The sequence below is a fragment of the Caretta caretta genome, chromosome 2, assembly GCF_965140235.1.
Source record: "Caretta caretta isolate rCarCar2 chromosome 2, rCarCar1.hap1, whole genome shotgun sequence".
In the NCBI taxonomy this organism is placed as follows: Eukaryota; Metazoa; Chordata; order Testudines; family Cheloniidae; genus Caretta; species Caretta caretta.
The window spans coordinates 101,186,179-101,199,868 of NC_134207.1; the positions used below are offsets into that span (position 1 = coordinate 101,186,179).

The window sequence follows — 13,690 nt, forward strand, 5'->3', positions numbered from 1 at the left end:
AATGAAAACTGCTAGAAGGAAGGAAGACCCTTCTCTATCATTCTTGTAGCTATGTTACTTAGGCTTCAGAAATATTACTATTTTCTTTAATTCTCAAAGAGAAAACAAACCAGGAGTTGGGACAGGAATTTTCAGTTCAAGAATAGGTTGTTGAAATAGTGTTAAGTATCCCAGAGAGTTTAATTGGAAAAGAAGCCACTGTCAGTCAAACAGTTGGAAGAATCACTTTCTTCAGAGAAGAAGAAATTGGGTATTTGACAGGAAAGTTTGGAGCAGGAAAGGCATATTTGCCAGCAGTCCCAATTTGTCCAGCACAATCCTGGGTTTCCCTCACCCCCTGGCCAGGGAACAGGAGCTGAAAAATAGTAGCTGAAATTCTCTCCAAGAGCTACTAAAAGCAATTGTTCTAAGTCTTGAAGCTACCTCTCCTTTGCCTATTTCTCCCCAGTTCCCATGCAGGTTTCCCATCTTCTTTCTCTAGAGCGGTCTTTCAGAGCCTAAGAAGCCTACAGTCTGGGCTTCTCCTGCTTTGGCTAGTTAGAAATATGAGGATTAATCCTAGCTTTCATTTGGGAAATATATATGTGGGGCTGGATGACCGTCTGTTATTAATATTGTCTAACACTTCCCATTTTAAGACCCTGTTTTCAGTTGCTTATAACTTTGCCAAACCTCAACTGTTTGGGTTGAATTTTCCATGCCAGGTGTCTGCCTCAGGCTAGTTTTTTAAGATTGCAGCCAAAACAGTTTAGTTGTTTCTGAGAATGAGGCTAGGAAAAAAATACGTTGCTTTGCCCACATTAAAAAAATTCTGGCGTCCTTTACTTCGAAAATGTTTTGCACTCCCTGCTTTGGAGCAGGCACTTGATATTTGGCAGGTGGCCTTTATGTTAGGGGATATTCCTGTTGCTGTCCCAATGAAAATCTGACCAAATTTGGCCAAGTTATAAACCTTTGGAAAAAAATTGCCATTTGCACATGCTCAGTAGAGACTTCTTAGATTTTAGTAATGAAATTCCCCAAAGGTTCCATCCACACTGGGCATGCTCCAGCCTGGAGCTGAGCAGGGACTTTCTCTGCAATTGAAGGCCTGGGCTGCTGCAGGCTGGGCCAGGTACGGCTGGAACTGAGAGCAGGGAGCCCGTTTCCTCTGTACTCTTAGTGACTCTCCACACCCCCACCCCCCACTGGGCCCAGGAGTAGGAAGGGAGAAGCTACTTGATATGAATTCAGAAAGGGCAAGAGCTGGATGTGGCTAAGCAGGCAACCAGGGAGTAGGACTGGGACAAGAAGCCTTCTGGGGGAGATTGGGATTGCAGGCTGGTGGTGTGGGAAGAGGGAAACTGGGTCTGGGAAGTGGGTAAGAGGGAGACTGCAGCTGGCTTGGAAGCAGTTTGGGTCTGAGTACCTGTGGGGTGGAGGGAAAGAGGTGAGAGAGGATGGGAGACATATCTGAAGAGGAGTGTTGGTGTAGGAGGGGAATTGGAAGAAGCAGGGAATAGAGACTGGGATAGGAAGCCAGTGGGAGAGGGGACTTTGATTGGATGGGAAGCCTGGGGTGGGGGGGGGAGATTGGAACTGGGAGCCCATAGGGACAGGCAATGTCGGGGGAAGGGCAATTGAAGGTTGGGAGAAGGGGAAACACATTGGCTGGGACTGGTTGGGCAAAGCAGAGCGGGGTGGGGGGAGAAAGAGAGAGACTGGGAGTCTGGGTGGAAATTGGGACCAGGACAGTGAGTCTGGGTGGGAGAGACTAAAGCTGTCTGGGCAAGAGACTGCCTGGTGGAAAGTGAAACTGGCAAAAGCTTTCCAGGAGAGCTGGTGGGGCTGAGTGCCATGACTCTGCCTCAGTAGCTTCCAGCCTACTCCCCCAGCTACAGGGCCAGAGATACTGGACATCCCTACTCTCTGTCACTGACCCCAGAGGTGGGGATGCTGAGCACCTTGGCTCTCTGACTCTGCAGCCAGGCTGGAAGTCTCTTGTCTCTTTCACTTGCTGCCTGAAATTGACCAGCACCTTCTGGCCAGGCAGCCAGGAGGCCGAAAAACTCTGTTTTGATTCTCCCAAAACAATTTTTTCTCCAAAACCCCTGTCCTGCTAAAGAAAATTTTATTTTTTGCCATTTTATCCTGTTTTGTGACAAAAAACAACTCAAAAAAGCAAAATTTTTCACAAGAAGGGATTTACGTTTTCCAGCCTGCTCTAGCTCCAGGTGTATTATGAAAGAGGCAGAGGATTACACAAAGAGAAAGAATGGTTTCATTATTAAGACAGTCAAATGCTACCCTGGAGAATTGGATTCTATCTCTCACAGTGCCCCAGAGTTCCTGTGTGATGCTGGGCAAGTCTCTTAAACCCAGCTTTCAGAGATGCTTACTAATTGCGTATTCCTCATTTTATAGGTGTTCAGTTTGAGACTCTGATTAGCAGAAGTCACAGCTGCAGCTGAAGTCAGTGAGAATTAAATTGCTGTATAATGCTAAGTACTCTGAAAAAATCAGGTCTTAGTTGTCTCAACTTGGGCACCCAAAATGAATGGAAACTTTTGACTTTGATCTCTCTGTGCCTCAGTTCCCCATCCAAATGGAATTAAAACCCCCAACCCCTTGTTTCACAGAGGTTTTGTGAAGATAATTGATATTTGTGAAGCATGCACTATAATGATGAGCACCACAGAAAAGCCCATGAGGAAATTAATCAATCTGTCTTCAGAGTTTGCAGAGTATGCAGTAAATAACATCTCGGGGCCCACATTGAACAACCAGAATAAAACAAAATATTGAATACTTGCTCATTAAGAGAGCACTGCTATTCTGTACAGTATATGAGGCAGAGGTCCTATGGAAATAATGGCATGTGATCATGTAATTAAAGACTTATCATAATGCATGCACATTAATTCTGCAACATTAATGCAATGTTAATTCTGCCAGTTCCTAACTTTTGAATGCTTGACCATTCCACCTTAATAATGTTATTTTAAAATAGTGAATTTGTGTGCTTTTTATTCTTTGTTTTCAGAAGGAATCCTTAAAAATGTAGAAAACAATGTGAACTGATCCCTAGACTTGAAAATTTATCACTGATTTTTCCTAACTATGGCTGCAGGTCCTTCAATGTTAGAGTGCATCCCAAATTGGTTTGCAGCTGTGGTGTGCAGAGCTGCTTAGGCTGCTGCTGATAACTGGACTAAGGCTGCCTCAAGATCTCTTCAAGTCAGCTGCTAGCGATCTTAGCAGCCAGTGTGACCTCTGACCACTGAGAAAAACTGGGTAGCATGAGTGGCAGAGTGGTCTTGTGGGTGAAGCAAAGGATAGAAAACTACAGAATCCCATGCTCTGGCACTGACTCCAATGATGGAGTGACTTAACTTTTCTTAGTTAGTCCAGCTATAAAACAAGGCTGATGATTTTTGCTGTTCTTTTACTTGTCTTCTCTGGTTTCCCATCCCTACTTATCTCTCTTTTTCATGATGGAAGCTGCATTGATGAGTCCAATAAAGCAGCACTATACTGACTCCCTTGTTAGTAGTGCACTTTCAGGAAGGAGGACGAAGGGCTTCACATCTGAGCCCAGTGCGATACTTCCTCCTCCCTGGCAGGCAGGCAGGCTGCTCTACTGCCACATGAGGAAGCAGCCAGCAAGTAAGGTAGATAACTTGTAATGAGAGTTACTGCAGGAGTATTTTGTAATTAAGAAGAGGCTCGTTATATTTGAAACTGCAGATTGTATTTGCTCTTCTGCTGCATATGAACTGAAAAGGTGGCTCAGGGAGTTTTCTATCAGTTAAAATTATTAATGCTTGTATTTTCTTGTCCTCTTTCAGGAGAGAAACCATTCAGATGTGATGAGTGTAATTTCGCTTCCACAACACAGTCACATCTGACACGACATAAGCGTGTCCATACTGGTGAAAAACCCTACAGATGTCCCTGGTGTGACTACAGGTAACAAGTCATTAATAATAAAGTGATGAAAGAAGTTAAGGTGATCTGATGAAGTTCATTTGAAGTCACCAGTGAAAATATATTGCCATTAAAATACCATCAGTGCAGCAGTAATTGCATATTAAATTAGGAGGTAACTTAAAAATTAGTCTCATAGTATTCAGATATTACTTTAAAAAAAGAAATACAAATGAAAACTTTTTAGTGCTAACACGGTAATGCTAATATCGAGTGTTGGTTTCACAGCTGCTCTGGTGTCTATTAGAATTCTCCCTGGTGAGACTACTTATCTGCATTGCCTTTTCAAATCAACTCTGCTTTTGAAAATTTTCTCGGTTGAGTTGCAGCCATTCCACCAAGAAAGAAAAGCTGCCCCAAAAGGCTTAGCAGCCTGAGCACCCATCAAATACATATTTAAAGTGGAAGCAACTTGAGTTAGTTAAAGTTTCTACTACTGTTTTTCCTTCTTCTTGCCAGACTAGTTGATCAGACAAGGTTGGAAGAAGAGCATTCTGAGTGGCAAAGTCCCATAAGACACTGCCCTAAAAGGCATCCTGTTTTGTCAATATCATGGCTGCATTGTTAAGCACGCAAAAGTCAGGAAAAGAGAGAAATTAAGGTTATCTGTGCAAGCTTAACTCAGCCGCATAAGCCTTATATACATTACAATGCAGTTCTTAATTAAATCATCATATGCTATTTTACAAATGCAGTGTAATACATGCTTTCTCTTTGATTGCGTTTTTGACATCTTTTTGCATTGTGTACTATTCTGTGTATGCTATACAAAGAGTGCACGAAAATCATTCACATGCAGCTTATGAGAATTAACTTTCAAAGTTTTAGAAATGAATAGTATATTTGGGAAAGAGTATGTGATCATGTTATTAAAGGTTATCTCAGTGCATATACATAAGGGGAAAGTTAAACTTTTGAGTGCAATTCCGCAGCATTTCTTGACTTGTGAGTCCTAAGCATACAACCATCAAGTTCTTTTAACATAACTTTTTTTAATGGAATTTCCTAGTGTTTAAAAAAGAAAAAATATAATAAAAGTTAGATACTTCCAGAGTGCCTTGTCCCATGCAGCATGAGGTAGATACTAGGAAGCTCCTGTACTGCACGCATTAGGAGATATACAGTTTCTGCAAGTTTCTACAAGTGCAAACTGAGGGCACCATTGAAGTAAATGGGAGTCTTTCCAATGACTTCAATGAGCTTTGGATCAGGCAGCAAAGGCAGGGCTTTGTATTGGGCTCTACATCACTGAATGCTTATCTTCGAAGAGGCACATGGAAGGTGAGGACTTACAAGGATTGCAGTGAGTATGGCAAGATGAGCAATGAATGAGGTAACGGCTCCTGGGGAATGCTGTCCCATTCACAATCCACCTTAAAAGGGGCCTCATCTTGCAAACCTTCACTCTCATGAGCAGTCCCTACTCAAAGCAGTAGTCCCATTGGCCTCAACTAGGAAATAAGAGAAAAGTTTTGGTGATCTAATGAGATTCATTTGAAATCACCAGTGAATGGGAGTACTACTCATTGCTCATGTACGAGTTTGCGGGATTGGGCCCTGAGTGCACAGTGCACGAATGGACAGCTCCTCTAGAGCTTTACCTTTTTCACTGCTCATGACACAAAATGCATATCTTACATATTGATTGCAGTGTTGTAGCTGTGTTGGTCCCAGACAAGGTGAGTGACGTAACATCTTTTATTGGATCAACTTCTGTCGGTGAAAGAGTCACGTTTTTGAGCTACACAGACCTCTATTTCAGGTTTGGGAAAGGTACCACAGTGTCCTAAATATTGTGTCAGATAAGATGTGCAGTGAATGAGGCTAAACTGCTGGCCAGGGACAATTTTCCAAATATTCTAGAGATCCCAGGACACAGAAGGTTTTTTTCAGTGTTCTAGTGTGTTTGTGGTTATTTTCTTAGAGAAGAGACAGAGCAAAGAAAATAGCCTAAAATTCATCAGAGTGCATAGAAAACCCTCTGGCAGCCCCCACTTCCTCATTTATTTGGAAATAATTGTCCCATTACAATAGTATTTCAGATCTCCGCTGTCACGGCTCCTTTCTGGGCCAAGGTGACTGACTCTTTGTCCACATGGAGGGTGGACTCTTAAGGTACCAACTCATGTTTCTTGGGTCCAGCAGGAGATTCCTTACGAGCGCTGGCAGTGATGTGCCACAAGTCCTCCTGTTCTTTTTGCGGATACAGACGAACACGGCTGCTACTCTGACACCTGAAATTAGAGCTGTTGCTGCTGCCCTTGAGAGGCAGAGAGGCACCCTGCAAAGCTGCCGAGGAGCCAGGAGTGGGACTGCTGTGCCTAGAGTTCAGCATCTCTCTATCTGCCTGCCAGCTTCCACAGTCCTGGGATAATAGCCAAGGCTGTTGGCAGCTATGTTTTCTCCAGTCCATCTTCCTCTCTTTCCTTTCCTTTCCTTTCCTTTCCTTTTTTTTTTTTTTCTCTTTTCTCAAAGTGGCTAACATATTGCCCTCCTCTTAGTTTCTCTCACTCCTGTGCTGGGACTCAACATGTGGTGCTCGTCACACTGATTCAATTGTAAGCCAACACCTCAGCATGTGTTATTGTAGGTGCCACCTTTTGGAAGAACATGAAATTAAGGCTGTAACTATTTGTAGGCATTAGAGAACTTTTTGCAGTAGTAAACATGATAACCTTCATGTGTTCTGCTCAAACTCTCATGTTGGTAATTATATCCTGCCAGTCTACTGTAAGTTCCCCCAGAACAAGTGGTTAGGTTATTGTAGGACTACCTTAAATACTATTTTGTGGTAACTCTTGGCAAATGCAGACTTTTTAATTGTAATCACTTTTGTTTCAATGAGAGGAGTATTCTTTAGTTTGTGTGTAGAAATACAGTAGTGTTGCTTGCACTCTTTTACATCTGCTTTCAGAGGTGGATGACATGATCTCTGCATGCATTCCATAAGAGACAAGCTGGGTGAGGTAATATCTTTTATTGGACCAACTTCTGCTGGTGAAAGAGACAAGGTTTCAAGCTCAACAGAGCTCATCTTCTGTAAGGCAGTCTGGGAAGCTTTAGGATGAAAGGATGCTAATAAAAGAATAAATATGAATTTAGAAACTGTTGTGATTAAAATGTGGATTATTTTGCAACTGTATAGGCACATATTGCTTGTCTTTTTTATTAGCAACAGAGACTAAAGTGGAATAGACTATAAGACATCTAGGGGAAAAGATTGGTTTGGGCTGGATAGAATAGAAAGGAGAAAATATTCTCAATAACTCACAATCAGGAGGGAAATTCCTTCCTTAACTAGTGAAAGTCTTGAATGACTGTGGTGTGCCCAAGTGAGTAATAAACTACTTCAGATTTTTATCACGCAAATTATATAATCCGTAATGAAATCTAAATTCCCAAAAAGAAAACAAGTGTAGCATTGGATTGTATATACTTGATTGATTTGTTTATATAAGCTATGTTTATGACTGTAGCTCCAAAATTGTGCAGTATGTTATCTTACATTTAGAGTCATTTGCATTTTGACCTTGTGATATTTACTTTTAGACTTCTAAATACACAATGCAAAAATACATTACCTCAGTGGCAAAGAAATTATCTTCTACTTTTATGTATCTGGCAATAGTGTGAATAATTATTATATATGAAATAAGGAAAAATCTTAAAATATGAACAATTCTCATTTGGATGTGTTTCCAAAAAGGGATATAATTGGTCTTTTCAGCCTGGATTTCAGGCTGAAATATTTTTCAAGTTCGCACTATTAATTTAGCCAATGACTCCTTCAGTCTATTTAAATGTAAATATATATGCTTTTCTGTGCATTTATGATCTCAAATCACAATATGTCTTTTCCATTATTAAATCAATATACTCCATTATACAAAAAAGTTATTCATTCTTAATTAATGTTCACCACAATTTTATAGTACAGAATTGGTCTCATAGGGCCTTCTTCCACCATTACTTATGCAATGGTTATCCTAGATTTCTATGTCATTTAAGAGAGGAGTGTTATGTGGCTACACTTTTTCAATTGCATGACATTTCTATGGAGCACAGTGAAAAGTAAGGAGACCTGGAACTTGCTGAAACTGGTCTATGTCTGTAAACTATGAATAGCATGGATTGTATTTCCTAAGGCCAAACTTTTCAAACTCGTCTGCGTAAAGTAAGGCCCCATATTTAGGCACCTAAATATTAATGGCCTGATTTTCAGAAGTGCTGGGATCCCACAAATCCCAGTGAAATCAATGGGCGCTCCAGGTGCTCAGCGTTTTTGAAAATCTAGCCACTTCTATGCCTAAATTTAGATTTGGGAGCCTACTTGTGGTTATCCAGATTTGAACCATTTGGCTTAAGTCTGAGCCCATTAGAATTTACTGTTTCTTATAACTATCACCATTTCTTAGACATATAATAATATCCATTCACTGAAGAAGAATATGTGCATGATAGTACAAAATAGATTTATGTTAATTGGTCATTGATCATATAAGGCCCAATCCTGCTTTTCTAGCACACCATTGAAGTCTGTGAGAGTTTAGAGTGCATGAGAAATATAGGATTAGTCTTGTGATGTGTTTACCACACATTGCCATAACTTACTGTGGCCATGAGATCTCATGACAGATATAACATTAACTTACTGTGTGTCACCACTGTTCTTTAATTAAAGAAAAAGACATTCATTCCTCTGGGGCCCCACTGAACAGTTTACAATCCACTCTTCATTTTACACACAGTACTTAGGAAAAAATGGAAGGCAGCATCCAGAGGGTTGACAAAATGTTCTATGGTAATAGAGAAGAAACTTTTTACAAGCTTTACAAAATAAACACCCAGACCAGCAAAATAGCATTAATTCCATAAATGCACCTTTCTGAAAAATACATCACTCGTGAAGGATATCTTACAAGACTGAGGATAAATAGCATGCATATTTAATATAATTATGTAAACTAAAATAAATATTTTACATTTATTATGCATAATAAAATAATTAGACAACACACTGTAAGGGATTATTGCATCTGAAATTCCAACTGCAGAAGGATTCATTGTGTAGTTTCAGCAGCAATAGCATCCTGAGTTAGGGTGAGTGACTCGGTAGGGGCTTCTTTTCTTTTCTTTTCTTTTCTTTTCTTTTCTTTTCTTTTCTTTTCTTTTCTTTTCTTTTGGACAGCATCCCTAGGGAGTTCCCTTTTCCTTTTGACTTATTGTCTGTGTTCATAGGTTGTAAAATAAGGACTTTTTAACACACTCCAGGATTTGCACCAAAGTCATAAAAATCTGCAAAGTAAGTGTTTGTTTTACTTTTACATGTACTATAGTTGCCTTTAATAACCTTTCAGCCACCTTGATACTATTACCTCAACATTTGCTATAATAAGAATAGTAAGGGAATATTGCAAATTCTGAGATAATAGTATTTAGTTATCTAAGGCCAAAATGGAAAGTGTGTAAGGCCAAAATGGAAAGTGTGTAAGGCCGTTCTCTAGAATGAAATGGTAGAATGCAGTGGTTGTCATTAAAAAGTCACCATTTACATATAGTTAGTCCATGGTGATATTTAAGATGCCACACTGTTTCCCTGTACTTATAGCAGGAAACACCTGTGTGATATCACCATGGCTAGCTGTAGGGTTGATGTTGACTTTAAATGACAACTACTCTACCACACATTTCCATATTAAAAGAGCGCCGTAGGGCAAACTGTACATATTCTGGTAGGGGTAATAAGATATGTACATAATAGTGGCCAGTTGTGGCCTTCAGCATGATATGGAGAGCCTTCAACTCCCACTGAAGTCACTAGGAGGAGTTGAGTGTACTCAGCATTTTGTAGGAACAGGCTTATAAACAATGGATGCGAATAGAAACTTTAGAGGGAAATTCTGCAAGTATGTGCTCCTGGATCCCAGACATAGGCATCTCAAAACAGTTTCTAAGTCCTTAGTGTTTAGAATAAATTTACTGAGCATTTTATCTGAATATTTATTAATCTGAATTAATAATATAATAAAATATTGTACATCTAGATTTTAAAAATAATTTTGCATAGCATTTAAGCATAACCCAAAAGTGCAATGTAAATTATAATGAAAGAAGCATTTAAAATAATGATGAATATGGTTTCTTCTTTAATACTATTGCTAGACATGTACATATGTTTGTGTTTACCTAAACTATTGCTGATATTTCACGCGTTGACTTAGAATAAAAATGTTAAACATGACAAGCCAAACTACTGATAGGCTATCATGCAAACTGGTAGACTTTACTTAAGAAGTAAATTTTAGAGCCTACGAACTAGTGGAATCTGAATGTGTTAAAGTAAAGTTGCACTTAGGATGTGTCTCCACTGCCCCACATTTTGGACAATGAGGATGTGAATAGCAGCATGAACCAAAGTGCTGCACTGTAACTCCCCACGGTTGATTGGGGGTCTCAACTAAAAGGTTTCTAGTTTGCATAATGTAGTCCTCTTCAAAAAGGATACTATGGTTATCCCAGTATGCAACTTGCCATTGTCCAGAGCACTGTCTCTTGGTAAATTTTGGCAATGCAGGGTGCGGCAGAAACACGTCACACGGGGTGACTGGGAGCAAAGGATCAGATTCCCATCATGCAAGCTTCTCCATCCCATAATGCCATTCATACCCCATAATTTTCATGCCTTTTAAAAAAAATCGTGCAAAACTGTTCACTACTTCCTAATGTCCATCTCAGACAGAAGCATGGAACCAACACAGGTCTGCACTATTGTCATGAACATTGCACACGAAGGACAAACAATCCTCTGGTATTTGCAGAGCCACAGGACAAACCACGATAATGAGGGACTTGAGGATTTCATTGAGGAGAGATTGTGAAAACCAATTCAAGTTTGTTGGTTGTGTTCACGGAGCAGCTGCAGATGGTGGAGCACTGCTTTTGGGACTGAGAAATGAGCAGTGATTGGTGGGATTGCATCGTAATTCAGGTTTGTGACTATGAGTAGCGGTTGCAGAATTTTCGGATGTGCAAAACCACACTTCTGGATCTGTGTGCTGAGCTCGCAGCACAGGGACATCAAAAAGCGTCCCTCCAGCACAGGAACAGCAAAAAGAGAGCTAAACTGACAGTTAAGAAGTGAGTGGTGATAGCTCTCTGGAAGCTTGCAATGCTACATTGCTGCCAATCAGTGGGAAATCATTTCAGAGTTGGAAAATCCACAGTGGGGGTCAGGGTCATGTAGGTGTGTAGGGTCATTAATCATTTCCCGCTATGCAGAACTGTAACTCTCTGCAATATGCTGGACATAGTTGATGGATTTACAGCACTGGGGTTCCCAAACTGCAGTTGGGCAAGAGGTAGCATGAAAATCCCTATTTTGGCACCAGCCCACCTCGTCATGGAGTACATCGACAAAAAGGGCTGCATTTCTATGGGTATGCAAGCATTGGTAGATCACCAAGGATGCTTCAGTAACATCAACATTGGCTGGTCAGGGAAGATGTTTGATGCTCGCCTCTTTAAGAACACAGGACTATTTAGAAATCTGCAAGCTGGGACATTCTTTCCCTACCAGTGGAAATGCCAATAATGCCTACTCCTTGCTCCTCTGGCTCATGAAGCTGTACGCCAGCCATGTCAACAGCACCAAGGAAATATTCAGTTACTGGCTCAGCAGATGCAGAATGACAGTTTGAATGGGACATAGACACTGTTTACTCACAAGATTGGATAGCAGTGAGAAAAATATCCCAATGGTTATAGTTGCCTGATGTGTCCTGCATAATATTTGTGAGGCAAAGGGAGAAAAGCTGCCTCCGGACAGAAGTGGAGTGGTTGTCTGCTGAGTTCAAACAGCCAGGAACAAGGGCTATTAGAAGAACTTAATGTAAAGATGTCTTGAAAGAGCACTTTACCAGTCATCCATAAGGCTATGATTTTGTCATGGAGGCTGCAGAAGTCATGGAATCCGTGACTTCCAGAGAACTCTGTGACTTCAGCCTACAGTGCCACAGAGCTGTGCGGTCCCCCGCTGCCCGCAGAAGCCGGGAGCTGTGGGGTATCCCCGTGGGCAGCAGGGCCCCCCTGGATTTCTCAGCTGTTGCGGTGGCAGGGGCTCCCAAACCTCCGAGCCATGGGCAGTAGGGAGACCCCCCTGCTCTGGGTGGCAGGGGACCCTGGAGTTCTAAGCCGCCAGGGCATTGGGGGCCCCGGCAGCTCCCCAGCCACCGCAGGTGGTGGGTGACCCCAGATCCCCAGCAGCAACAATGGGTGCTGGAGCCGTCTCCCTCCCTATTTTGTCACGTATATTTTGAGTAAAAGTCAGGGACAGGTCAGGGCCTTCTGTGAATTTTTCTTTATTGCCCATGACCTGTCCGTGACTTTTACTAAAAATGTCCTTGACAAAATCTTCGTCTTCGTCATCCACCGTAATGTGGTGTCATGACTGTGCTCTATGTGGCCCTGAAGTCTTGAGTTCTCTCAGGAAGATTCAGACAAGCTCTGCCTCTTCCGCGCTCCCCTGAAGCTAACTACAGGGGAATGAAAAGCAGATCAGGACTTACCTCTGTTTGTTGTACCACTCCCTCTTCTAGTACAAATAATTTAATGAAGAGTTGATACCTATGTCTTGCTATGTTGGGGTCAGGCACCGTTTGTACATTTAAACACCGTAGTGGGAAATGCATTCACATACTTAATCCGAGGTTCCTTCCCCTGCACTGGGCTCACCCATGCTAAAATGCCAGGACTGACTATACTGCAGTGGAGTTTCAAATACTTTCTGGTTTGTGGCATAGCCAGACCCCCCAGTTGCATGTCCCACAGCCTTCTCCTCCTCCTCCTCCTACTCTCAGTTCATGGCAGGAGTCTGTGTCTCAAGCTTCTTGGAGGTATCTGCGGTACTCTGTGGGGTGCTGCTTGGGTCTCTATCAAGTATGGCATGCAGCTTGTATTAAAAGCAGCAGGTCTGTGGCTTGGCACTAGATCAAGTGTGGGCCTCCCTGGCCTTCTGGTATGCCCGATGCAGTTTCTTCGCTTTCACACAGTGCTGCTGCTGATCCCTGTAATATCTCTTCACCTGCACCCCCTGTGCAATGTGCTCATAGATGGCCACATTTTTATTACTGCTCCATAGCTACTCATGCACGGTCTCTTCTCCCCATAAGCCCAGGAGAGCCTACTGCCTACTCCAGACAGGAGCATGTTTAGAGCATGTGGCCAGTATTGTTGCTTCCATTCTGCATAACTCATGGGTAGTGAAGTTCACAACTGTGACCAGAGTTGTCAGCTTTGGGCATTGTGGGACAGCTGCTGGAGGACATTTAGGGTCAATGTATGTCACCCAGTGTCTACACTTGCACTAGTCGACTATAGTAGGTCGACCAGGGCTCAGTGCCATTCAGTGATGTGATGTTACTGCGTTGTAATGGGGCACTTACATTGGCGACAGACAAATTTGACTATATGCATATGAACAACTAGGTTGATGCAAGTGACTTTTGTCCACCTAGCTTTGTAGTGTAGAGCAGGACTTAGACTATATTCATATAAGCTAAGGCAACTTCCACAGGTTTGTTTTAATGAGTAAGCAAACTGCATGTTTCCCCAGTGATTTCAGCAATATTGCTAACCCCAAGCATTCAAATATTATGAATCATAACTTCAGATATCCTGAGAATGGCTTAAAAACAATAAATATTGGATTCTTTTTATTTGACTTTTA

The 13,690-nt window shown here is 41.7% G+C and overlaps 1 protein-coding gene across 2 annotated transcripts in view; it reads left to right on the top strand.

The window, feature by feature from the left end:
- Nucleotides 1-13,690, top strand: part of ZNF407 (zinc finger protein 407) — a 460,779-nt gene that overhangs the window by 287,599 nt on the left and 159,490 nt on the right. For both annotated transcript variants that reach the window (XM_048840098.2, XM_048840096.2), the window contains exon 7: nucleotides 3,828-3,948. In XM_048840098.2, coding sequence (XP_048696055.2) covers nucleotides 3,828-3,948 — 121 coding nt within the window. The remainder of the gene's footprint in view (nucleotides 1-3,827; nucleotides 3,949-13,690) is intronic.